Raw genomic sequence first — 27,347 nt, forward strand, 5'->3', positions numbered from 1 at the left:
CAGTGAATGCGCCTGCTTGAAATCAATCGGCAGGGAATTCCAAAGGGTAGATGCTGCCAGGCTGAAAGATAAGAGAGTTCTTACAAATGTGGAGCCTATAACAATGCCGAAGTGGTCAAGTGGGCACGTAGGGGGGTAAGGCAAGGGGCTTGTCTGGAAAGGTGTTGTATCTCATGTCAGATTCAAAGAAGCTGCCTTATCTTGAGTCAAGACAAGTGGTTTGTCTAGCTCAATAGTTTGCACACCAACTGGTGCCTTGCAGAAATTGGACTACAGCTCCCATCGTCCCTGCGCACTGGCCATGTGGGCTGTTGAGGCTGCTGGGAGTTGAAGTCCAACAACATCTGGACCTTCTTACCCCACATGTGGCCCCTCTGCTGCTTCAATCAGCAGGGCAGGCACAGTTACAAAGTGACCCATAATACCTGTTCCACATTTGTAAGAACTTGATATTTTAGTGCAGCAGCACCCAAACTTTGGAACTCAATTGACACCTTTACTCTTTTCAGCACCTGCCAAAAACATTTTTCTTTAAACCAGCCTGTCCAGATGTTTAGAAAGTTGATGCAAGTCTTAATATGTTTTTAGTCTCTGGTTATCTTAACTTTTCCAATGTCTTGTTATTTCTTCTTACTGCCAATTTAATTGCTTTTTCTTTTCTGTTAAGCCCTTTTGAGTTTTTCTGACAATGGAGTGGCTTATACATTTTCTAAAACAACAACAACAACAACAACAACAATAATATTATTAATAATAATAGTACAGTCATACCATGGTTGTCGAACAGAATCTATTCCAGAATTCTGTTCGACTTCCGTAAAAATTAGACAACCAAAGTGTGGCTTCCGATTGGCTGCAGGGGCTTCCTGCACACAATCGGAAGCCGCATAATCCGCGTCGGATGTTCAGGTTCCAAAGATGGTTTGCAAACCAGAACACTCGCTTCTGGGTTTGCGGCATTTGGGAGCCAAAATGTTCAAGTCGCAAGGCATTCAAGATCCAAGGTAAAGGTAAAGGTAAAGGTACCCCTGCCGGTACGGGCCAGTCTTGACAGACTCTAGGGTTGTGCGCCCATCTCACTCAAGAGGCCGGGGGCCAGTGCTGTCCGGAGACACTTCCGGGTCACGTGGCCAGCGTGACGAAGCTGCTCTGGCGAGCCAGAGCCGCACACGGAAACGCCGTTTACCTTCCCGCTAGTAAGCGGTCCCTATTTATCTACTTGCACCCGGGAGTGCTTTCGAACTGCTAGGTTGGCAGGCGCTGAGACCGAACAACGGGAGCGCACCCCGCCGCGGGGATTCGAACCGCCGACCTTTCGATCGGCAAGCCCTAGGCGCTGAGGCTTTTACCCACAGCGCCACCCTCGTCCCTAAGATCCAAGGTACGACTGTAATAATGATGATGTTGATAATGATAATAGCAAGGAAGTGATTTGCAGAGTGTCAAGGTTGAGAAAGGTAGATCTACACCAGTGCTACTTCTTTGTACCTCTAGCCTTGTCCTGTCCACGCCTGGAGGCAGTTTCACTCTTCCCCGATTCGTCACCATCAACATCTCGTAAGGGTAAATCTTCAGGGAGGAAGAAAAGCAAAGTGAACGAAGGGGCCGCTTGGTTGCATTTCTTTGTGGGCGCATCAGGACACATTACCCCCATGCAAAAGGACGGTGGATATTCCCCCATGGCCCCAGGGGCGGTTCTCACCTTTTGCTCCAGCATACTAGGGAGTGAGTTTCCCCTGTCCATCCGCCCTCTCTGGCCGTTCTGTGGAGGGAAAATAAACCCAACACAGTTGCAGGGCCTTCTCCCACAGAAATAGTGCTTGGCATGGCTGTGGACCCACAGGAGGCAGCCAGTTGCACCGCCTTATTCCCTCCTGGCCCCCCTCTCAAACCCTCCTCAGCCTTCCTCTGGGGTTTGGGTGAGACGCCGTCACTCTCCCGGGTACCCTTGGGGGAAGTGGCCTGATACATCACCTCTTGGGGGGACCACCTGTGGCTGGGCATGTGTGCTCACCTGTAGACCTGCAAGACAGAAGGAAAGGGGATGAAGGTTACCAGAGAACAGTGCCCTGCTATCTTCTTCAGTTGTTTCATTGCTAAGTGGCCAAGACCACTTAGTGTGATTCCTGCATTGTGGGGGGTTGGAGTAGATGACCCTCTGGCAGGGTTCGAAATTAGCAGGGCGCCAGGCGCTTTTCGCACCTAAAGATTCTCTGTTTGCGAACACCTCAAAAAGTCTGGGTGCTTTATTTTTGCGCCTGACTGAAATTCGAGGATTACTGAAATGTAAGTGATTCGAAGCATCGAAGTACAGTGGTACCTTGGGTTACAGACGCTTCAGGTTACAGACTCCACTAACCCAGAAATAGTACCTCGGGTTAAGAACTTTGCTTCAGGATGAGAACAGAAATCGTGCTCCGGCGGCATGGCAGCAGCAGGAGGCCCCATTAGCTAAAGTGGTGCTTCAGGTTAAGAACAGTTTCAGGTTAAGAATGGACCTCCGGAAAGAATTGAGTACTTAACCTGAGGTACCACTCTATATGTTAAGGATAGGCAATATGTTAATAAAAAGAGTGTTTTGAAAACTGAAGTATGGTACCCATATTTTTTTATTGCAAACACCAAATCAAACATGTATTAGCAGTTTCTGCTTAAAATGTGATATTGGCAATGTGCCACTTATGTGAATTGAGTATTAGTTCATGCCTATCAAAATAATAAAAAGTGTTGCCAACCCCCCCCCCCCCAAATGGCGACTAGACATTCTGTTTTGGCGCCCGCAACCCAGGTCCCAGGAGCCATTTGGCTCCTAGCTTTTCTGTCCCAGTTTCTAACACTGCCCTTGGGGTCCCTTCCCACTCTAAAATTCTGTGAGCGGGAGGGAGGTCAGAAGCGGCTCAGAAGTAGCAGAAGAGGGTCCAAGCTAGGGCAGGTGACTGATGTCAGCAGATGAGAGGTCTGCCTTTGCCCCACCCCAACCCCAACCCCGTAGCTTCGCTTACCTGGGCTCCCTTTCTCGCTGCCGGCAGGACTGAACTCTGTGGACTGCAGCTGTAGAAGGCGGAAAAAAGCAGAAGAGTCAGGTCACCCACAGAGACATGTCAACCTTGGTGCCTTTGTGGCATGAAGAGAGGGGGCGCTTTGATCTTTCCTAGGTCACATCCAGACCACACATCTAAAGCACACATCACTTTCCCCAAAGACTCCTGGAAACTACAGCTTTGTCGGAGAAAGGCAACCAATTCCACGTGTCCATGATGTGATTGTGCCTTTATTACTCAGGTTTTCTGCTTGGGACAGAAGGATTCTCACCCCCCACCTCCCAATAATGGCATGAGATGTGGGCTACTTGTGGGACCTCAGCCCCAGGCCAGCAGGTCTCTCTGCAGGGCCAATGCCAGCTGTGCGATTCTTGGTCAAAGATGGCGTGGATCAGAATTTGACAGCCATCTTCAAATACCTGAAGAGTTGCCCCATGCAAGACTGAGCAAGCTTTTCTAGCTGCTCCAGAGGGGACGACCCAAATCACAGGGATTCAAAGGGCAAGAAAGGAGATTCCAATTAAATACAGTCGCACCTTGGAAGTCGAACGGAATCCGTTCCGGAAGTCCGTTTGACTTCCAAAATGTTCGGAAGCCAAATCGCTGCTTCTGATTGGCCGCAGGAAGCTCCTGCGGCCAATCAGAAGCCCCGTCGGATGTTCGGCTTCCAAAAGAATGTTTGCAAACTGGAACAATCACGTCTGGGTTTGCGGCATCCGGGAGCCAAAACGTCCAAGTTCCAGGGCGTTCAGGATCCAAGGTACGACTGTATTAGGAAGAACTTTCTGACTGTAAGAACAGTTTGACAGTGGAACAGACTCCCTCGTAAGACAGTGTTGGACCCTCTGTCCTTGGAGGTCCTTAGATGGCCACCTGTCAGGAATTATTCAGCAGACAGCAGCAAGAATTTTGATGGCCCAGAAATGGAAACAGGAAGAAATGCCGACTAGGGAAGAATGGAGAATGAAGCTGATGGAATATGCAGAAATGGACAAATTGACGGGAAAAATCCGGAACCAACGCGATCAGAGATTTACCGAGGACTGGAACAAATTTACAGAGTATATCAAAAATGTATGCGAGGAGCAACTAATGCTTGTAGGCTTTCAATAAGCTTTGTGAAAATGATTGATTGAAATGTTGCTTGAAAGATATGATAAGATTAAGATGGGTAAAGTGCAATATAAATTTAAGAAATGTGAGTAGTAGTGATAATATGGAAAATTGTCAGATAGGCTGAGGGAAGTCTAAAAGATGTATATGTTAGAGGCGGATGTTAAATATGGATGGAATGTATATTGGAAACTGAATAAAAATTAATTATATATATAAAAAAGAATTATTCAACTGTGGTTCCCTGCATTGCAGGGAGTTGGACTAGTCAGGAGTCAGCAAACTTTTTCAGCATGGGGCTGGTCCACTGTCCCTCAGGCCTTGTGGGGGGCTGGACTATATTTTTTTGGGGAAATGAACAAATTCCTATGCCCCACCAATAACCCAGAGATGCATTTTAAATAAAAGGACACATGTAAAAACAGGCTGATTCCCAGACTGTCCGCCGGCTGGGTTTAGAAGGCGATTGGGCCGGATCTGACCCCCGGGCCTTAGTTTGCCTACCCATGGACTAGATGGTCCAGCTCCCTGCTGTTCCTTCCCAACTCTACAATTTTATGATTCTATGGTTTCAGAATGGAAGCAGGCGCCAGAGGAACAGGCACAATTTGGATGGGCGGCCCTTCTTCTGATCATTGAGATGATTTCCACCGCCTCAGATTAGGCTGTTCTTGAGCCCTCTCTGCACCAGCAAGAGCAAGACTGCTTTCATAAAAAGGAAACCGGAGGACTTCTAGATGTGTGGAATATGCACATACCCTCCAAACACCTCCACTTTTTCTACTTCCATCCAAGGGATAGAGCAGAGATGGGCAGTGTGTCTCAACTCAAGACTTGCACCACGTAGTGGATAATCTTCTAGGATCTGCATTCAACGGAGCTCAGAGCGAGCAGCAAAACAGGTCAAAGCAGCAAATGCATTGCTCTCATTTCATAGCAGGCTACATACCATGTTTTTCCCTCTATAACACGCACCCGACCATAACACGCACATAGTTTTTAGAGGAGGAAAACAAGAAAAAAAATATTCTAAACGAAACAGTGGATGTATGATTTTTGTGGTTCATGCTGTGGCCACAGACATGTGACCTGACGGTGAGTTTGGGGTAGCCCAATGCAAAAAAAGGATGCTGCTAATAATGCAGGCGAGGGGCTTAAGGGGAGAAGGAACACGCGTGGGGTGGGTAGAGAAGGATGCTGCTAATAATGCAGGCGAGGGGTATAAGAGGAGAAGGCTCCTCTCCTCTCCCGCTTTGCTCCTTTGAAGCAAGCAGGCTCTGCTTCTCTCCCACCTCCCCGGCTTAGCGAGCTGAAAAACTTTGCTGCTATTTAGCGAGCTGAGTGGGGAGGAGAGAGGGACAGAGAGCCTGCTTGCTTTAAAGGAGCCAACCGGATAGGAGCCGCTTACACCAGTGTAAGTGGCTCCTCTCCTCTCCCGCTTTGCTCCTTTAAACCAAGCAGGCTCTCTGTCCCTCTCTCCTCCCCACTCAGCGGCTCTTCTCCCGCTTTGCTGTTTCAAAGCGAGCCACGGAGGAGGGAAGGAAGGGGAACCATGATCCTCTGCTCACGACTGCAGCAGATCCCCCCGCCATCTGTAGGCATTCGCTCCATAACACGCACAGACATTTCCCCTTACCTTCTAGGAGGAAAAAAGTGTTATGGTGCAAAAAATACGGTACATTCCAGCAGCACAAAAGTCACACACAAACACCATCTCCAGGCAGGCAGGCAAGGGGCATTATAGCATTTCATGGGCCCAATCCAGCGCTTGCAGTGAGTGCAACCGTGGGTTGGGGAAAGTCCCAAGAGAAGAAAGGTTGAAAGAGAAAAGTATTTCTTTATCACAACACTAGAACTCGTAGAAGCTGAAGGACTATGATGGACTATGCCGAAATGGCGAAACTGACTGGGAAAATCAGAAGCCAGGAAGAGAAGAATTTTAAGGAGGAAAGGGGAAAATTTATAATGTGCTCAAGAGAACACCGTAAACAATTTTTAAAACTTCGGCAGGATTTGAGTAATGCTTGTAACGTATGAAAAACAATAGAAAAATGGGTCGTTATTCTTTTAACAAATTAGAGAAAATAAGATAAGCAGATAAAATAAAATAAAGGATTGATAATGGTAACCATGGAAGGGCAGAGGGAGGTCAAGGGAAGGTTGGAAGGTTCAGGGCAGAGGCCCCTAACTGGCACTTACCCTGGCGAGGGTGCTTCTTCCGTAGGCAGGAAGGGAGGAAGATTTCGAGCTTCCGCCGTGAAGAGCTGGAAAAAGAGGAAGACCAGCGATTAATATGGCAGGGGAAAGGGCTCCTTTGAATCTGGGTTGAGCAACAGTTCAAGAACATGGGCAGATGGTAGCGCTGGAAGGGAGCTTGGAAAAGGGGCAGCCGTGGGGCTGCTGCTCAGGGTGGCAGCAAGACAAGGAGCTCTGGCCAAGGGACACACCTGCTGCTCTAGACCAGCCTTCCCCAACAGGGTGGCCCCAGCTGGTTTTGGACTACAGCTCCCATCAGCCCCGGGCAGCACAGCTCTTTGGTGCAGGGGCTGATGGGAGCGTGGCCAGGCTGGCAAGGATTGATGGGAGTTGTAGGCCACAACACTTGAAGGGCACCAGGGGCAGCTCTCATGGGGCCAAATGCTCAGGCACACTTGCAGGAGAGCAGTTGCCTCTGTGTCTCCTGGGCTCTTCTGGCCAAACCTGCTTCTTCACACTGCACACAGCTGAACTGTGGAACTCTCTGCCACAGGATGCAATGATAGCCACCAACGTAAAGGTAAAGGTAAAGGGACCCCTGACCATTAGGTGCAGTCATGGCCGACTCTGGGGTTGCGGTGCTCATCTCGCTTTATTGGCCGAGGGAGCCGGCGTACAGCTTCCGGTCATGTGGCCAACATGACTAAGCCGCTTCTGGCGAACCAGAGCAGCACATGGAAACGCCATTTACCTTCCCGCTGGAGCGGTACCTATTTATCTACTTGCACTTTGACGTGCTTTCGAACTGCTAGGTTGGCAGGAGCAGGGACCCAGCAATGGGAGCTCACCCCATCGTGGGGATTCGAACCGTTGACCTTCTGATCAGCAAGTCCCAGGCTCTTTAACCCACAGCGCCACCCGCATCCCTGCCACCAACATAGATGGCTTTAAAAGAGGATTAGACACATTCATGTACCCACTACCTGGTGGGACATCTTTCGGAGAAGAAAAGGCTATGGTATAAATCCTACACAAATCCCAAGTCCCTAAGACTGTTGGATGGTGTCTTGAATGCCTCCTTCCAGCAACTCCTGCAGCCAATCTGGTGTCAAATGTATTGCTCTGCTTTCCTTTAGACCACTCCAGTGAGGCTGAGAGGGGGGTCTTGTCGTCTGGGCAGCCCAGGACCCCCAGACACACTGCCTAGGCTTGTGTCACTTTGGTGCAGCTAACACAGCAAAAACAATACAGGAGGCAGCAGTTACGAGCTATCAGTCTCTTCTGCAGCCACAGCGGACACTGTGGACACATGACCCCTGGAGGCACGCTCCATTGTCTCTTGAGATGGACAAAGTCATGGGGGAGAGGTACTATCTTTGAAGGTTCTGCTATGCCTTCACAGACAGAGGCCACTGTGAGAACAGGGCGCTGGGAACGGATGCACCATTAACCTGATCCATCAGGCTCTTCTTATTCCCTGTCATTCATTCAGCCTGCATTGGGAACAGGGGTGGGCAATTCTGGGCATGGCTTGTTCACTCAGCCACTCGCCCCAGGAGAGGATAAAGTGGTGTCATGTTGTGTGCCAATCTCAACTTTTTCTATGGTTTTCTTCTGTAGATCACGGCAGGAGTACAGTTGGCGTAAACTTGATATAATGCATATATCTGCATGCAGAAAGCCCTAGGTTCAGTCTCTGCCTGAAACCCTGGAAAGCGATTGCTTCCAGTCTGTGAAGCTAGATGGACCAGGTCTTGCGTTCTTGCGTCTTGTGCTGACCTTTAAAGCTCTAAGTGGCCTGACGGAGCGTCTCCACCCATTTTGTTCTGCCCAGACACTGAAGTCCAGTGCTGAGGGCCTTCTGGTGGTTCCCTCGCTGTGAGAAGCGAAGTTACAGGGAACCAGGCAGAGGGCCTTCTCAGTAGTGGCGCCCACCTTGTGGAACGCCCTCCCACCAGATGTCAAGGAAATAAACAACTATCTGACTTTTAGGAGACATCTGAAGGCAGCCCTGTTTAGAGAAATTTTCAATGTTTGATATTTTTGTGTGTTTTCAATATTCTGTTGGGAGCCATGCAGAGTAGCTGCGGAAACCCAGCCAGATGGGCAGGGTATAAATAAAAAAATATTATTATTATTATTATTATTATTATTATTATTATTATTATTATGTGTGGCATAGCGGTTAAGAGTGTTGGCCGAGGACCTGGGAGACTGGGGGTCAAATCTCCACTCAGCCATCATGAATCTCACTGGGTGACCTGGGTGACCTAACCTGCCTGGCAGGGTCGTTGAGAGGATAAAAAAGGGAAGAAGAGAACCATGAATGTGCCAGGAGTTCAGCCTACACTTGAGTAGGACCCTGGCAGAGACACATGCCCGACTGGCATGTTCCCTCCCTCCTGGACAATCATTCAGAAGCTTCAGAAGCTTTCTTCTGCCCGAACATTACAGTGACCGATGCCAAACGACACCGGCACACTTAGAGATCTGCAGAGTTTGTGCACCTTGCGTGACAGACCTCAGCAACTCAGCATTTTGGCTAATCTACTTTATTTACATATAAACACACACGGAGCACTGCAACATGGCTCCCTCTCTCTCTAGCATCAGACAGCAAAGAGAAAGAACAAAGGACCATAGTCCCACTTCACGGAACACAGTAACACAAACATCCTGTCTCCGTCACTTCCCACTCTGTGGAATGAAAACATACACCATCATGTGACAGACAACAATCCCATGACTGCAATCATGGAGCAGGAATTCTAACAGAGTGCTACCTTGAGCTCCTTGGAGGAAAAAGTGGATTATAAATGCAAACAAACAAAAAGGGGTGCACGAAAGATGTGCCCTTCCTGTTTTAGGACAAAAAGAATGAGAAGCATGGGAAATCAGCCCCTGGTTTTAGCAGGGGATGGGGTGGGGGTTGCTTACTCACAGGAGTGGAAGGGCGTCCGGTCCGGAAGCGAACGGGTTTTCCTCCGGATGGGGAGAGACTTCTCCATCTCCTCCTTGAGGATGAGCTTGCCAAGGTTGGAGGCCACCTGGCGGAGAGAGCGAGCAGCGAGAGGTGGAGCTCAGCCACACAAGGGGCCACTGGCAACCAGGAGCGCCCCCACCCGGCTTCACCTGCCCCCAAGCCCCCTGCCCACCTTGCTCAGCTCTTGCTTCTGCAACTCTCGCAGGCTCCCCAGTTCTTCCGTGCTGTCCTCATCCTCGTCCTCGCCTCTTTTGGAGGCCATCCGCCGCCGCCACTCAGTCTCTGCAGAAAGACAAGGCAGGAGGGTGTCTCACACGCGGCAGACAGCTTCTTGGGCGGAGGGTCTTCTCACCTTCAAAAATGATGTCCTGTCCCCCCCCCCCCCCGATTTCAGAAGAGATCGTCCCCAGGTGAGTGTGCTTAGGGCCGAAACCTTATAGTAGCCATTTGAGGAGGGGAAGATGAAAGGGACCAAAGAGGGTGAAGCTATAAAGCCCTTAGTAACGTGGGGCCAGTTTACCTGAGCCTTCACACGGATTACCTCACTGCTAGATTACTGCTATGCGCTCTGTATGGGGCTTGCCTTGCACCTGATCTGGAGGTTGCAATGAGTGTAGAATGCTGCAGCACAATTGCTGACAGGCTTTGGCAGCACAGAACACCTGCGCTGATAAATCTGCCCTGGTGGCCAGGTTCAAGGGGTTGCTATTCTTATATCAACTACCCTTAACAACATGGGACCAAAAAAAAAAAAAAAAAAATCCTTCCAGTAGCACCTTAGAGACCAACTAAGTTTGTTCTTGGTATGAGCTTTCGTGTGCAAGTGTGCATGCACACGAAAGCTCATATTAAGAACAAACTTAGTTGGTCTCTAAGGTGCTACTATGGACTGCAAGAAGATCAAACCTATCCATTCTGAAGGAAATCAGCCCTGAGTGCTCACTGGAAGGTCAGATCGTGAAGCTGAGGCTCCAATACTTTGGCCACCTCATGAGAAGAGAAGACTCCCTGGAAAAGACCCTGATGCTGGGAAAGATGGAGGGCACAAGGAGAAGGGGATGACAGAGGACGAGATGGTGGGACAGTGTTCTTGAAGCTACAAACATGAGTTTGATCAAACTGCGGGAGGCAGTGGAAGACAGGAGTGCCTGGCGTGCTCTGGTCCAGGGGGTCACGAAGAGTCGGACACGACTAAACAACTAAACAACAACAACAAGGTGCTACTGGAAGGATTTTTTAATTATTATTTTGTTTCGTCTATGGCAGACCAACATGGCTACCTACCTGGAACTAGGACATGGGACCAGTTTGCCTGCGAGATCATCTCACCCCATATATGTCTGCTCAGCCGCCACATTCTGTGCAGCTGGCATTATTACAGGGCTATATAATACCTGAGGGGACGCGGGTGGCGCTGTGGGTAAAAGCCTCAGCGCCTAGGGCTTGCCGATCGAAAGGTTGGCAGTTCGAATCCCCGCGGCGGGGTGCGCTCCCGTTGTTCGGTCCCAGCGCCTGCCAACCTAGCAGTTCGAAAGCACCCCCGGGTGCAAGTAGATAAATAGGGACCGCTTACTAGCGGGAAGGTAAACGGCGTTTTCGTGTGCGGCTATGGTTCACCAGAGCAGCGATGTCACGCTGGCCACGTGACCCGGAAGTGTCTCCGGACAGTGCTGGCCCCCGGCCTCTTGAGTGAGATGGGCGCACAACCCTAGAGTCTGGCAAGACTGGCCCGTACGGGCAGGGGTACCTTTACCTTTACCTATATAATACCTGTAAGAAACTGGTCATTTAGTGTGTCAGCGCCTGCACTTTGGAACTCCTTGCCTATTGAGATCAGGCGGGCACCTTCACTGTATTCTTTTGGGTGCCTGCTGAAAACATTCTTGTTTAGACAAGCCTGCCCTGTAGAATGGTGATGCATGTTTTAATCTGCTTTTATTTATTTATTTTGAATGTTGTAAGTAGCTGTTTTGGAAATGCAAAGGATCTCGCAATGAATCGCTACCGTTTAAAACTGCCAGTACGAAGCAGCAACCCCGTCAAAGAAAAGAAAAGCAGTATCCAGCCTCTGCTCAGCTCTTTTCCTCATTATCCAACTTCCTCTATGCCAATCTCTCCCAAGCAAACTTGAAAGCCTTGTTATCGCCTCATTCGTTTACCAGAAAAAGGAGACCAATCGCCCTGGCACCTTGCCAGATGGCATCATTACTCCAGTTCTGGAAAAAAAAAGCCCCACAGCTATGCTCCCCTGCATTCCCCCATCCACTACCCCACTGGCTGACAGAAAAACACAGCAAGGACCACCTACCCACAACTGCCAAGGAGGGCGGGCAGGGCCAGTAGTCGGTCTCAATCTTGGCCGGCTGGTTGGGGTCGGGCGGCTGGGCAGCCGGGAACTTGGAGGATTCGATGATCAGGTCCTCGATCAGGTGCTTGCTCTGCGGGGTTGGCGTCACCGACTGCTCTGCAAGGTGCAAAGGGGGGAGGGCAGGTGACTCTGAGCCTCTGCTATGTGTAGCCCCACCTTCGCCCGCCCCAGAGGGCACCAGGGAGCATCACCTACCTCTCTGCTTGTAGATGGGGGGCTTCTTGTAGATGTTCATCTCTGCCGTGTTGGTATCTGGGGAAGGAACAGGGAGGTGCTCAGGGGACGCAGCAACTGGTTTGGGGCCGCTTCTCAGGGAGACCCCCAAGGTGGTTTTCCAGCCTGCTGCTGCCCATATTTCTCCTTTTAAAGGTAAAGGGACCCCTGACCATTAGGTCCAGTCGTGGCCGACTGTGGGGTGTGGCGCTCATCTCGCTTTATTGGCCAAGGGAGCCGGCGCACAGCTTCCGGGTCATGTGGGCAGCAGGACTAAGCTGCTTCTGGCGAACCAAAGCAGCGCACGGAAACGCCGTTTACCTTCCCGTCGGAGCGGTACCTATTTATCTACTTGCACCGGTGTGCTTTTGAACTGCTAGGTTGGCAGGAGCAGGGAACGAGCAACGGGAGCTCACACCATCGCAGGGATTCGAACCGCCGACCTTCTGATCAGCAAGTCCTAGGCTCTGTGGTTTAACCCACAGCGCCACCGGTGCCCCTTCTATTTCTCCTTTTATGTGGCCCAAAATCTGACCTGCTCCCCTCTACCTTGAACTCCCCTGGGCCAGGCCCTTCAACACTGGAGCGTAGCAAGCTGCCTTAAATGTACTGTCAGGCCTTTGGCCTGTCCTGCTCACTGTTGCCTACAGTCCAGTGACTGGCAGCTGCTCTCCAGGTTTCAGGCAGGGAATATTTAATTTGTGCCCTTCAGTCCTTCTCCAAAGCAGCTTCTTAGAAATCCCCTCTGTGGTATTGTAACTTGTCTACGTTGGGGCAGCCTTTGCTACCCTGGGTATGATGAGAGTTGCTTATTATTATTACAGTGGTAACTTGGTTTGCAGGGATGCGGGTGGCACTGTAGGTTAAACCACAGAGCCTAGGACTTGCCGATCAGAAGGTCGGCGGTTCGAATCCCCGCAACGGGGTGAGCTCCCGTTGCTTGGTCCCTGCTCCTGCCAACCTTGCAGTTCAAAAGCATGTCAAAGTGCAAGTAGATAAATAGGTACCGCTCCGGCGGGAAGGTAAATGGCATTTCGGTGTGCTGCTCTGGTTCTCCAGAAGCGACTTAGTCATGCTGACCACATGACCCGGAAGCTGTACACCGGCTCCCTCGGCCAGTAAAGCGAGATGAGCGCCGCAACCCCAGAGTCGGCCACGACTGGACCTAATGGTCAGGGGTCCCTTTCCTTGGTTTACAAACTTAATCCGTTCCGGAAGTCCGTTCTTAAACCAAAGCATTCTTAAACCAAGGCATGCTTTCCCATAGCAGCGGGAGACTCAATTTACAAATGGAACACACTCAACAGGAAGCAAAACATGTTCTTATTCCAAGGAATAGTTCACAAACCAAAATGCCTACTTCTGGGTTTGCAGCGTTCTTAATCCAAGTTGTTCAAAAACTAAGCTGTTCTTAAACCAAGCTACCAGTGTATTTTTATTTTCTTCATCATCTTTTATATCCTGCCTTTTCCCCAGACTGGGACTCAAGGCGGCTTACACAAATTACAACACCACCAATTAAATAAGTTAAGAAACATATAAAAAGTAATTAAACTCTAATTGAATTAAAGCAATTTTAAAAACTCGTCTATTAAAATACAAATAATAAAACACCACAGCACTTATTAAAAGCCCTTTCCTTAAACAACAACAGTCTGTTCCCAAAGGCCTGTTGGGATAAGAGGGTCTCCTCCTGCTGGCAGGAGGACCAAAGGAGGGGGCCCGCCTGGCTTCTCCAGGGAGGGAGTTGTAAAGTCTGGGAGCAGCCACCGAGAAGGCCCTGTCCTGCGTCCCCCCACCAAGTAGGCCTGTGAGGGTGGTGGAACTGGGAGAAGGACCCTCCTTCAAGATCTCAAAACCTGGGCAGGTTCTTATAAGGGAATATGGTCCTTCAGAGAGCCTGGGCCTAAGTTATATAGGGCTTTATAGGTCACAACCAGCACTTTCAATTGTGCTCAGGAACAGATGGGCAGCTAGCGGAGCTGTTCTAACAAGGGGATCCATATTCTGTCCACAGCTGTCAACTTTTCCCTTTTCTTGCGAGGAATCCTATTTGGAATAAGGGAATTTCCCGTTTAAAAAGGGAAAAGTTGAGAGCTATGATTCTGTCTGGCTGAAGCTCTTGGAGCCAGCGGACGTTTCTGAGCCCTTTTCAAAGGCAGCCCCATGTAGTGTATGACGGCTGCATTGCAGGGGGATGGAATAGATGACCTTTGGGGGTCCTCCCAACTCTCTACAGTTCTATGACTGAGACCCCCTGGAGAGGCTGCAGCTGTTGGAGGGCAGGGAAGGGTCTGGGGGAGCAGTCCAAGGCGTGGGTGGGGGTGTCAGGGAAAGTCTGAAGGCGCCTTCGGCAAGGGGGGGGGCCCTACCAGGGCGGTGGAAATGGTGGACTCCGCTGCGGCTGCTGCTGCTGGTTCGGCGGCTGCCCGGCTGGGAGGCATTGCCTGGAGACTTGCTCTCCTCCATCCAGTCGCGAGTGACCTGTGGGCAGAGCAAAGGAGGTCAGAGGAGGCCAGCAGTCTGGTTTCAGGGCCGGCCCAAGACATTTTGCCGCCTGAGGCAAAACGGGAGAAAATAGGAGGCAGGTGGCAACGGCCGCTCTGCTCTTTCCTGGTGGCAGCTGCGAGCCACAAGCACAGGGGGCCGCGGGCGGAAGGCTCCTGGGGTCCCCAGATCTGCAGCTCCTCCCCCCCAGCTGTCTCCAGCCTGCAGCCTGAGGCAGCTGCCTCATCGGCAGTAACGGGTGGGCCGGCCCTGGCCTGAATTGCCACACAGCCCTTTCCCTCCCGTTGCAGAAGACCAGCCTGCACCCTGCCCTCCACCAAGAGGCAGTCAGCGGCCGAGGAGCTGTGCTGGCCTGTCGTTTGGCAAGGAGTCCTGCAAACCGGCTTGCCTTTTGGCCAGAGGGCTTCTGGAGCTGACAGGCCCCGGTGCGCTGAGCTCAATTGCTGCCCGTGAAGATACAAGAACACATCCCTCTCCCCACCACCCTGTCGCACTGACAGCCTTGCTCATCTCTTCCCCACTCCCTCCCTCCCACTGGCCTCTTCTCTGCTCTTGGTAACCCAACTTGGAAACCCATCTCCAAGGCAACCTTGAGAAACACTTACTTCTGGAGAAGGAGGAGGAGAGAGGGATTTGGGCGAGAGGGAGCGCTGCAGAAGGGAGTCAAGAGAGAGAGAGAAAGAAAGAACTTCACTTGATGCCGCTCACATCTGAGTCATCTATTACGTCTAAAAGGCTTTCTTACAGAAGATGGAGCAAGCTTGTTTTCTGCCTCTCCGGAGAGGAGGACCCAAACCGATAGATTCAGATTCCAGGAAAGGAGATTCTGAGGGTAAGAGCCATTTGACAATGGAAGGGACTCCCTTGGAACGTGGCAAAATCTCCTTCATTGGAGGTTTATAGCAGAGCTTGAGTCATGTATGATCTAGTTGAGATTCCAGCATTTCAGGGGGTTGGACTAGATGAGCCTTAGGGTCCCTTCCGCCCTAGTTTTCTATGATTCTGTGTCTATACTGCAAGCCACAGTGCGGCTCGTGGAACACAAAAACCTCACAGTATTTATTAGCCAGCCATTACAGAACTGGCCTTACTGTTTCCTTTTTAAAAATATATATATATTTTTATTAGTTTTTTTCAACATATCATTTCCAACATTCACAAAACATAATTTCTTATCTTATACAATATTTTTGACTTCCGTCAACTCCTCTAATGATTTTCCGTTTTTATCACTTATTCTGCATTTCTTAATTTCTCTATTACTTTTAATTATCATTAACTAATAATTCTCCAGGGACGCGGGTGGCGCTGTGGGTTAAACCACAGAGCCTAGGACTTGACGATCAGAAGGTTGGTGGTTCGAATCCCCGTGATGGGGTGAGCTCCCAACGCTTTGTCCCTGCTCCTGCCAACCTAGCAGTTTGAAAGCACATCAACGTGCAAGTAGATAAATAGGTACTGCTCTGGCGGGAAGGTAAACGGCGTTTCCGTGCGCTGCTCTGGTTTGCCAGAAGCGGCTTAGTCATGCTGGCCACATGACCCGGAAGCTGTACGCCGGCTCCCTCGGCCAATAAAGCGAGATGAGCGCCGCAACCACAGAGTCGGCCACGACTGGACCTAATGGTCAGGGGCCCCTTTACCTTTAATAATTCTCCTCACAGTCTTTCTTGCAATATTTCAAATAATCCTCCTTACAGAACTTCTTGCAATCCTACTAGCGTAATCTGTTCATTACAATTACTTTTCAAATAGTTCGTATATTTACTCCAGTTTCTAAGAATCTCTGGTCCCGCAAGTTTCGAATCCTTCCTGTTAATTTATCTAACTCAGCATAGTCCATCAGTTTCATCCTCCATTCCTCTTTCGTCGGGCCTTGCTGTTTCCTAACAACTCCTACAGAATCACAACCTCAAAATAGCTTTTGCTATGGTAAAAAGGTAAAGGTACCCCTGCCTGTACGGGCCACTCTTGACAGATTCTAGGGTTGTGTGCCCATCTCACTCAAGAGGCCGGGGGCCAGCGCTGTCCGCAGACACTTCTGGGTCACGTGGCCAGCGTGACAAGCTGCATCTGGCGAGCCAGAGCCGCACACGGAAACGCTGTTTACCTTACTGCTAGTAAGCGGTCCCTATTTATCTACTTGCACCCAGGGGTGCTTTCGAACTGCTAGGTTGGCAGGCGCTGGGACTGAGCAACGGGAGCTCACCCCACCGCGGGGATTCGAACCGCCGACCTTTCGATCGGCAAGCCCTAGGCGCTGAGGTTTTTACCCACAGCGCCACCCGCGTCCCTAAAGTACGTTGCTATGGTACTCTGGGCAAAGCAAAGGACCCACCCTCCCACCCCAGGCCCGAAAAGGGGGGTTGGGCTGGCCCACCTCTCGGCTCCTTGGCCTCTCCACGTGGTCCAGGAGGGAGTAGGTAAAGTGGGGCTCATAAATCATCAAGTCGGGGCGCTCTATGTCCAGGATCGCCTTGTCTTTGGGGATTGCTGCTAAGTCCTTGTAGACTTCATTGTCCATTTTTGCCTGGGAAGGAAGACAGAAGCATCAGCGTTCCAGCTCTTGATTCAGGAAGCATTCAAATACACACACTCACTTACAAAACCAAACCTAAAGCTATACAGTGGTGCCTCGCAAGACGAAATTAATTCGTTCCGCGAGTCTCTTCGTCTAGCGGTTTTTTCGTCTTGCGAAGCAACCCTATTAGCAGCTTAGCGGATTAGTGCTATTAGCGGTTTAGCGGCTATTAGCAGCTATTAAAGGCTTAAGGGATTAGCAGATTAGGGGCTAAAAGGCTATTAGCGGTTTAGCGGTTTAGAAAAAGGGGGTGGAGAGCGAAAAAAAATCTCAAGACTTGCAAGACATTTTCGTCTTGCGAAGCAAGCCCATAGGGAAATTCGTCCTGCGAAGTGCATCGAAAAACGGAAAACCCTTTCGTCTAGTGGGTTTCCATCTTGCGAGGCATTTGTCTTGCGGGGCACCACTGTATTATGTTGCACAACATATTAATTTGTCAATGGATCTGGATATTCGAGCCGACTTAAAAGCTACAGACTTTTGAGCCTGGTTGCCTACATTAAATATCATGGGGTAAAAACACAGCTAGACCAAAGCAAACAATCTCTTTTTGTTAACAAATTGGTTGAAAATGTGATATGGCAGCCATCTTCAAATATCTCAAAGGCTGTCACACGGAAGATGGAGCAAGCTTGTTTTCTCCTGCTCTGGAGGGTAGGACTCGAACCAATGGCTTCAAATCACACGAAAGAGATTTTGACTAAACATCAGGAAGGACTTTCTGTTAAGAGCTGTTTGACAATGGAATGGATTTCCTCCTCTGCACACCTTCCAGCTTCTCAGTATCCTTCTTAAACTGTGGTACCCAGAACTGGACACAGTACTCCAGGTGTGGTCTGACCCAAGCAAAATAAAGCAGGATTATTACTCCCTTGATCTGGAGACTGGACCTCTGCTGAATAGAATTAGCTTTGCTTGCTGCTGCATCACACTGTTGGGTGATGGAGAAATGCTATTGGGTGATCTCTTGATTTTCTCCACACAGAGGACCTAATACTTGCTGGTTCATCCTGAGCTTTGGCCCACCTGACCTTTCTCCCTGCAGCTGTTGGCTACTCGTGTATACTCTTCCTTCCTTCATAATTTCCCCTTTCTCCTCTTTCTTATTCATGCCCTTCTTAAATCTCAGCTCATCTGTAACCAGCCACACTGGTTTCCCTGCTCCAGCCACCCCACAAGTTTCTGTGGGATGTAATCCACTGAGAGCAGTCAAGTGCAACATTCCTTGGATTGCTAGAGAAGACATGCGAAGGAATGTTTGGTCCAGCCAGTCAAAACTTCCTGTTCCTCCTGGGCTGGAGCATCCTTCTTTTGCATGTGATAGAAGGTGGGCGTGACCTAACCTGTCCAGGTAACAAAAACGAGTCACGCAGCACACCTCTCTTTTTTTCACTTCCTTTGTCGTTTGACCAGCTTTTAGTGAGGACTTAGCTTCTCAGCTAGCAAAAGCACTGGGATTATTCCCCCATATGGGGTAGATCCACATGTACATATTTGTAACTAAGTCTGCCTTCAGGGATCCAACTGTGAACTGATGTAAGTAAACTTCTTTTATTGACTTTGAATAAGATTGTGGTGTCTTTATTCTTTTAAGAGGGATTCAAGGGAACTTACCAGGAACGTACAATTCAATCTAACAGAGATAATAGTGAGAAGCTTACACGAGCCTGCAACCACCTATCTGCTGTGCATGTAAAAGGGGAATGTAAACTCTGCTAAGTAAAGGAACTTGCTAGTGCACGTTATGAAGGATATTAATAAACAATAGCTTCCAGCCCCAGTGTGGGTCTCAGCTTTGGCCAGGTAGGGTGTACCTACCTTACCTGCTGCCAGTGGCATGGTTTTGACCTTTTCTGGTTCTGCTCCTGCTGTAGTCTTGCATTCCTGCTATGGTGCTAAGCTTTTTAGAATTTTGAATGAAGCCCCAGAAGGATGCTTGCTGGAGAATCATACAAAAGTTGGAAGGGACCCTGAGAATCATGTAATACAACCCCCTGCAATGCAGTAATACGCAGCTGCCCCATACGGGGATGGAACCTGCAACCTTGGCATTGTCCGCACCACGCTCTAATCAGCTGAGAGATCCATGCATGGAGGTGAGGTATCATTTAAAAGCAAAGAGTCCATCTGCATGGTACTACTCACCACAATGCTGGAGGGTGACCCAGGGACGCTGGAGCCCCGGGAAGAGCAGAGGCTCCCTGGGGACGTCAGCTGGTGCTGGAGAGAGGAGAAAAGACAGGAGTCAAGAGGGGATGTGAAAAGCAAAGAACTCCTTTCTCATCTCTTGATAGCAGCAGCTGTATTGCCAAATCCTGGAAGGCCTTTGATCTTAATAATTTGGATTGCTGGTGTTCATGGGTTTGGCAAGCCGCCCTTCCTCTTTTTAAAATAATAATAATAATAATAATAATAATAATAATAATAATTTTTTTATTGACTGTTTTCACATAAAAAATGATTCCAGCAAATAATCTTCATTATATTCCCCCCCATTTTTTTCCTCCCTCCCTCCCTCCCCCCTACGAATTCCCTCAGCTCCTCTCTCTGATTTTTTAACACATATTAATCTCTGCATGTTATAAAAATGTAAAGATCCTCAAGTTATCCATCTATTATATTAGCAACAATAAGTTTGTGTATGTTTATTCGGCAAACCGCCCTTCTTGAAAAGATATCCCCTCAACCAGTGGTGTCCAAACTTTTTTCAAAGAGGGCCGGATTTAACGAAGTGAAGGGCCGTGAGGGCCGAACAAAGTTGTTGACCTTTTTTTTAGGGTTGAAGTTGTTGAGATTTTACCCCACCAAAGTTGTTGGGTTTTTTTACGATTGAGGCTGTTGAGGTTTTTTTTAGGATTTTACTCCAGGGGCCGGATTAAACCTACCAGCAGGCCGGATTAGGCCCCCGAAACGGACTTTGGACATACCTAAACTAAACATACCTAAAGGGCCGAGCTCAAATAACCTTTTTAAATATACAGTCTATATATGACATGATGTTATTTCTTACACAGCGCCATCAGTACATGCAAGTGTCTGGCTCCCTTAAGACTAAAAAGGACCTTTGTTCTAAGGAATGGTGGAGCTCACAGGTGGAGAAGGCATATATTTTTAACAAATCTTTGCTATTTCTAAAGGGAACCTTTGTATGAGTTAATACTTTATTATCCCTTTGGAGCTGTCCTTCCAGACTGCGGTGCTTTACGGTTTAAATATCTGATTCTTTGTTCTTTCCTTTCTCTTTGTTATGTTTGTAGGGTTGTTGTTTTCTTGGCTAGCAAATCAATATTTTTTTTAAAAAAATCGGGGAACCGACTCAGATGGGGAGGAGTCTCTTCCACTAAGGGGGCAATACTAGAGCAGGCATTATCAACCTGGTACCATATAGGAGATTGGGGCGGGCGTGCGGCAGAAGTGTTTTATGTTGAGGGATGGGAAAAAAGAATCAGGCGTCTTGCCTCTTTGCTTTGTGGAGCCCTTGATGCGCAGTCTAAACTAGTGCTCCAAAACACTCTAAAAACGATGCCATTTTAAGGGTGTGGACGGGCAGGTGGAGATTGACGGCAGTCACCTTCTCCAGGGCAGGAGCCCGTCAACAGCCACCAGGTGGCGCCGCTTCCCTAAAGGCCAGAATGTGTGCCCAAAAATTAGAACAGCTGCATTTGCATGAGCTTTATGGCCATTCGAGAAGCTTCTTCCTCCCCTTTAAATGTCACTACACACACACACACACACACACACACAGAGAGAGAGAGAGAGACAGACAGACAGACAGACAGAGCGCTAGTGCACGAGAACAACACCTCTGGCCATGTATTTGTCTCCACTGAAATCCCACTGCAATCCACTGCAATTGTGGCTACCAGCAAATCCATCTGCCTGCCTCCTTCCTAGCGGCCCCGTCACCAGCCCTGAGGCCTGGGAGGAGGAAGAGGAGAAGGGGAACCCCCCGTTGTGGCTCATGGCGTGCCTTTTAGCCCCCCAGATATTGCTGATTAAAGGCGGCTGCTGCCCCAAGTGCCAAAAGGGAGGGGATTCTCTACTTTGGGGACTCCATGAAGGGGTTGCCTTCTTCCTCTTTTCCACCTGTATTTATGGAAAAGCAGGGTGGGAGGTTTCTATTGTGGAGGCTTGTGGGCAACGATTCATGTTCCCTCCCCGGGTAACGGCAGAAGGTATTGACTTGCCCATAAGCTGCTCGGAAATTCTAATTTTTGTCCTCACGGCAATTTTTGTCCTCACGGTCAATTTTTGTCCTCACGGTCCTCACGGTTGAGTTTTGTTCCGTTTTTGATGGAACTGTTAATCTACTGTGCTCGTAAAGTGGTACCTCAGGTTACATACGCTTCAGCTTACAGACTCCGCTAACCCAGAAATAGTACCTCAGGTTAAGAACTTTGCTTCAGGATGAGAACAGAAATTGTGCTCCAGCAGTGCAGCGGCAACAGCAGGCACCATTAGCTAAAGTGGTGCTTCAGGTTAAGAACAGTTTCAGGTTAAGTACGGACCTCCAGAACGAATTAAGTATTTAACCCGAGGTACCACTGTATATTGTTTTCCTGCATATTTGTATTGTTATTTCATTTCATTTCTCTAGGCTGTGGGGTTGAAATATTCAATGAAGATCATTTTTTTCACCGTTCCAGACTTTGGACTCCTATGAAACTTCCGAAGTCGGGGGGGGGGGACTAATTTCACTGATGGGGTGTTAAAAATAGGTCAGTTTGGCTGCAGAAGCACCAGCACAGGGGGACATCGTCACAACACACAAAGAAACAGGCCAAGCGCAATCTGCTCGGCTTCCCTCCAACTTCCAACAACAGAGACCAGGGTGGGGGCAGCAAAGGAAATTCCTGTGATGTATAATGAAGGGGAAAGAGGAGGAAGAAGGGAAGGGGTTGTCTGTTATCAGAGGCCAAAAGGAGAATTTTGCAAGGGGAGGAAAGGTTAAAAATGTGTGTGTGTGTGTGTAAATTCATGCCAAATGTGCAGAACTCTATGGAAAAAAATGCCGGGTGTCAGGCTAAAAGGGAACTTCTGATAAAATGTTTCTGTTCCAGACACTGGAGAGACCTGTCAGGAGTAAGCATGGACCAATGGTACCAAATAGCATGGGAAACAGCCTTACTAGAAAAATTAAGCAATAAACTGAAACTGACACGGGGACAAACAGAAGAAGGCACCTTCTTTATCACAGCCCACCAAGACAACGACAAAAAAAAAGAGGAGGTTAAGGAGTAATATGATAGCCATGTTCAAATATATAAAAGGATGTCACATAGAGGAGGGAGAAAGGTTGTTTTCTGCTGCTTCAGAGAAGCGGACACGGAGCAATGGATCCAAACTACAAGAAAGAAGATTCCACCTAAACATTAGGAAGAACTTCCTGACAGTAAGAGCTGTTCGACAGTGGAATTTGCTGCCAAGGAGTGTGGTGGAGTCTCCTTCTTTGGAGGTCTTTAAGCAGAGGCTTGACAACCATATGTCAGGAGTGCTCTGATGGTGTTTCCTGCTTGGCAGGGGGTTGGACTCGATGGCCCTTGTGGTCTCTTCCAACTCTATGATTCTATGATTCTATGAAAATCCACCAACGGCATACAAATCAATATGGCTAACCTGATCCAAACACCCACCCACCCCACTCACACATGAAAACAAAGCTCACCACAGCCAATCATAAACGAACAACCACACCCTAGGCCAACCCCAACCTCTCTCACCACCAAAGGAACACAAGTGAACAGCAAAGAACCTGCACAAGCAATGCTGACACAAAACCCCACATATAGTAAGTAAAATAGAAACATCGCCACCCGACCCCCCCATCTCCCCCCCCTCCACCTCTTTCCCCCTTTTCTTCCTAATGTCTCAACAAATGAAACTAATTGTAAAAATGTTACCGGGGGGGGGGGGATACGAGAGAGAGATATTGCAAACACTTTTGTAAATCAAGAAAATCTTTAATAATAATAATAAAATATGTAATAAAACGTTTCTTTTCAGTGACACAAAAGGAAGTCCTTCATGCAATGCATGGTTAAACTATGGAACTCCCTGCCACTGGAGGCAGTGATGGTCACCAGTCTAGAGGGCTTTAAAAGAGGATTAGACCAATTCATGGAGGAGAGCGCTATCGATGGCTAGTAGCCAGGATGACTGCTCCGCATCCACAGTTGGAGGCAGCAATGCTTCTGAAGACCAGTGGCTTGAAACTACAAGAGAAGCCAACACTCTTTTGCTTGCATGGCGTCTGGTCAGCCAGTATGAGAACAGGATGCTGGACTAAACTTGGCCTGATCCAGCATGTTACATGGCAGAAGACTAAATGCAATCGCAGCTCCACCTTCCTGCATGGCTGCCAATGGATTAAAGGCTTGCATATGAGTTCATTAGGTAAAGGTAAAGGGGCGCCGCAACCCCAGAGTCGTTCACGACTCAACTTAACTGCCAGGGGTCCTTTACCTTTTAAGGCAGCCTCCTAGGCCCCTAACTTTTTGCTTCAAAGAGAAAGGGAGGAAGAAGAGCAAAGAGCAGACACTTGGAAAGACCCATGAGGAAGATCATTTCGCAGGAAAAACAGACCACTGTATTTTAATACTTTGTTGGAAGCCGCCCAGAGTGGCTGGGGAAACCCAGACAGATGGGCGGGGTAAAGGTAAAGGGACCGCTGACCGTTAGGTCCAGTCGTGGCCGACTCTAGGGTTGCGGCACTCATCTCGCTTTACTGGCCGAGAGAGCCAGCGTACAGCTTCTGGGTCATGTGGCCAGCATGACTAAGCCGCTTCTAGTGAACCAGAGCAGTGCACGGAAACGCCGTTTACCTTCCCGCCGGAGCGGTACCTATTTATCTACTTGCACTTCATGCTTTCGAACTGCTGGGTTGGCAGGAGCAGGGACTGAGCAACAGGAGCTCACCCCGTTGCAGGGATTCGAACCGCCGACTTCTGATCGGCAGGTCCTAGGCTCTGTGGTTTAACCCACAGCGCCACCCGCGTCCCTATGAGTGCATTATTTTTTTAAAATTAAAAAAAATCCGCTTTTGTCTTCCGTACATGCACAGCAGCAGCTGCAGGAAAGAAAGTCAATGCCACTCAGTGAGGCCAAACGGAAATTTGCATTGGCCATGCAGGCAGCGTATTGAAGAGCCGTTTCCAGCAAGGATTTCCTTCCAGCAGGCACAGTAAACTCTGGCTTTGTCACAAATATACATTTGTATTCCCTCCTGCCAATCAGATGGGTTGCTGTGTGTCCCCAAAGCGCAGAGCTGCTGAATCCCAGCCCCCTTGCAAATGTGCCACCAAAGGGGACTGGAGACTGACTGATAAGATTCTTGGCTATCCAGTCGGGGACAGAAACAGAAAACCTTTCTTAGAACCGGCTACACATCACAAAGCCGAGAGCGAGCCGGCTGCCAAGTTTCACTGCCTGGATGTTAAAAAGCAGGGTGGGGAGGGGCACACTGGAAAGCCAGCCTGCGAGATGGGGCAGTCTTTTTAAAATGTTTCAAGTGAATACCTCGTCTGGCCTACAATATAATCCTACAAAAAGAATTGCGGAATAGATTGCTTTTTTTTGGATCCAAGATATCTGGCAATGCTTCATAGCAGTCAAATTACAAAACAGAATACAGTGGTACCTCGGGTCACATACGCTTCAGGTTACATACGCTTCAGGTTACAGACTCCGCTAACCCAGAAATAGTACCTCAGGTTAAGAACTTTACCTCAGGATGAGAACAGAAATTGTGCGGTGGCAGTGGGAGGCCCCATTAGCTAAAGTGGTGTTTCAGGTTAAGAACGGACCTCCGGAACGAATTAAGTACTGAACCCAAGGTACCACTGTAAAACCCTCCACATCTGACATTTGATCAGTGACTTCCATTTTAATGCAGCCTCGGTCATTTATTTCCTTCCTTCGGCAGCAAGGCCAAGACTCGCTGCCCGCGGCAGCAGGGGGCTGGACTAGATGTCCCTCAGGGTCCCTTCCAACTATTCTATGCATCGCCCCCCAAAAGAGGACACCCATTTATGTAGGCTAATTTGTAAGTGTAAGTGCAAAACTATAAATAAGTACTATGGCTGAGAGAAAACTGAAGGGCCGTCGCCTCACCGTAGTGGAAAAGACTGTGACCTCTTTTAACTAAACATCAGGAATAACTTTTTGACTGTAAGAGCCGTTTGACAGTGGAACGGACTCCTTCGGAGGTTTTTAAAAAGAGGATGGGAGGGGAGGGCATCTGTCACAGATTATTTAGTGGTGATCAGTGCCGGGTTTATATATAAGCTAAACAAGCTAAACAAGCTATAGCTTAGGGCCCCTCTCTCTTGGCCCCCCCCAAAAAAAATTAAAGGAAAAACAACAACTGGATGTACATTTCCAAAATGTAAGACTAAAAAGAAATAAAATAAAGGTTGTTTTCTGCTGCTCCAGAGAAGCGGACACGGAGCAATGGATCCAAACTACAAGAAAGAAGATTCCACCTAAACATTAGGAAGAACTTCCTGACAGTAAGAGCTGTTCGACAGTGGAATTTGCTGCCAAGGAGTGTGGTGGAGTCTCCTTCTTTGGAGGTCTTTAAGCAGAGGCTTGACAACCATATGTCAGGAGTGCTCTGATGGTGTTTCCTGCTTGGCAGGGGGTTGGACTCGATGGCCCTTGTGGTCTCTTCCAATTCTATGATTCTACCTACATACAGCAACAGTGTTTTGTGTTGTGTAGGCTCCTAGGATGTAAGTCATGGGCCCCGCCTGCTAACCTGCTCCCTCAAATATCCCTGGTTTGCTCCTTTCTATATATAGGGTGCCTACATTCTGCATGGACGGGTTGCATGGCAACATGGGCAAATGGCTTGAGATACCTATTAGGTCCATAAATTACCATATAGCATATATTCAACACAAACAACAGTGACAATTTGTTGTTGACAAAGGACTTCATCAAAGGACTTCATTAGGGCTTCATCAAACCTAAATCCGGTCCTGGTGGCGATTCCTGCATTGCAGAGAGTTGGAATAAATGAACATTGGTCATTTTATAATTCCATCCGCCGTCCAAGTGCTGCTTACTACGAATGAGGAACTTCACACTGCTGCCACCCCCTCCACAAACACATAACAGCTTCTCTCCCTTCTTTGGGTCATCTTCAAACTGAGCTTTTACCTGACAGTCCTTCAAACAGAGGACTGTCCTCTGTCCCAAAGGACACACAGCCCCTGTACTGCTGCCTCACATCATTCTGCAGTCAGATTTTATTCCAATATGACAAACAGATAATTGCCTTTTCTTCCCCGAAGGGAGCTTGTGTCACAAAGTCCCCACAGATGCTAGAGCCTGTTCCCTAACAATATAAGCCACTCCTCCCACCTCCCAACCCTTAAGCAGGTGTTCCTTTATTACCCCTGGGGGTTTGTGATTATTATCATCATTGCAAGTTTTAATCTTGCGGCAGTTATCAAACTTCCTCCGAGATCTGTGCACATTCTCCTTACAGCATCCTCAACGTAACCTAACAGAACCCCTGCTGGACCACTACAAAATCATGGAGTATAGAGGGAGGCTTTTTTGCAATGCTGGGCTGATTTATAAAAATATATCTGCAGTGATACCAACCTCTTCGACATCTCCAAGTTTCTGCAGAATTTTTCTTTTCCCCCTAGTCTGTCACAGAGGATTAGAAGGCTTGGCAAATGTCCCTGCTGGACTGAGCTTTTCAGTGCCCACAGAATCACGGAAAGGTGGAACTGGAAGGGATCCCAAAAGTGATCTAGTCCAACCCCCCTACGATGCAGGAATGAAGTTGCCATCTATTGTAATCCTGTCAGCCTGTGCCTGAATGAGCCAACCTGACCCCATTTCTAAAGGGACAGAGTTGCCTTTGCTTCACACCAGACAGGGAATGTGTTCCAGTGCTGGCTCCGTATGTCCTACCGCCTTAAATCGTGAACCGGTGCCCCCACCCAAATGTCCTGGCTAAGCTTCCTATGAATATACAGCCAAAACTGGAGTTAGTAGCCAGCCTGACTCCATGCTTTGTTTTCTGCCACTCACTTGCTGATTATCTCAGCCGTGGCAAACATTTCAAGGTAGAACTTTATTTTTCTCTTTTCCCTTACTCCACTGCAATTCTACAGCCTTTTGTGTTTGTCAATAATCCTATCTCCTTGATCACAGAAACCTGATCTGGGAGTATTTTAGCTGACCTTTTCTTCACGTTTTCATCTTTTTAGCCAAGCTAACCACAGAGCCTAGGGCTTGCCGATCAGAAGGTTGGTGGTTCGAATCCCCGCGACAGGGTGAGCTCCCGTTGTTCAGTCCCTGCCCCTGTCAATCTAGCAGTTCGAAAGAACG

General features: G+C 48.7%; 1 protein-coding gene across 4 annotated transcripts in view; it reads right to left on the minus strand.

Moving 5' to 3' along the window:
* Window positions 1-27,347, minus strand: part of DMTN (dematin actin binding protein) — a 73,674-nt gene that overhangs the window by 4,342 nt on the left and 41,985 nt on the right. For 2 of the 4 annotated variants that reach the window (XM_083454196.1, XM_083454197.1), the window contains exons 4-14: window positions 19,146-19,220; window positions 16,800-16,949; window positions 15,028-15,072; window positions 14,287-14,398; window positions 11,897-11,953; window positions 11,642-11,797; window positions 9,506-9,615; window positions 9,292-9,397; window positions 6,354-6,418; window positions 3,003-3,051; window positions 1,775-2,022 (exon numbers count right to left, since the gene is read on the minus strand). In XM_083454196.1, the coding sequence (XP_083310322.1) occupies window positions 1,931-2,022; window positions 3,003-3,051; window positions 6,354-6,418; window positions 9,292-9,397; window positions 9,506-9,615; window positions 11,642-11,797; window positions 11,897-11,953; window positions 14,287-14,398; window positions 15,028-15,072; window positions 16,800-16,949; window positions 19,146-19,220 (1,017 nt within the window). In that variant the 3' untranslated portion in view covers window positions 1,775-1,930. The other 2 variants (XM_083454199.1, XM_083454198.1) reach the window with 2 other exon arrangements.

Source organism: Podarcis tiliguerta (assembly GCF_965153285.1).
Source record: "Podarcis tiliguerta genome assembly, chromosome: 8".
Lineage (NCBI taxonomy): Eukaryota > Metazoa > Chordata > Lepidosauria > Squamata > Lacertidae > Podarcis > Podarcis tiliguerta.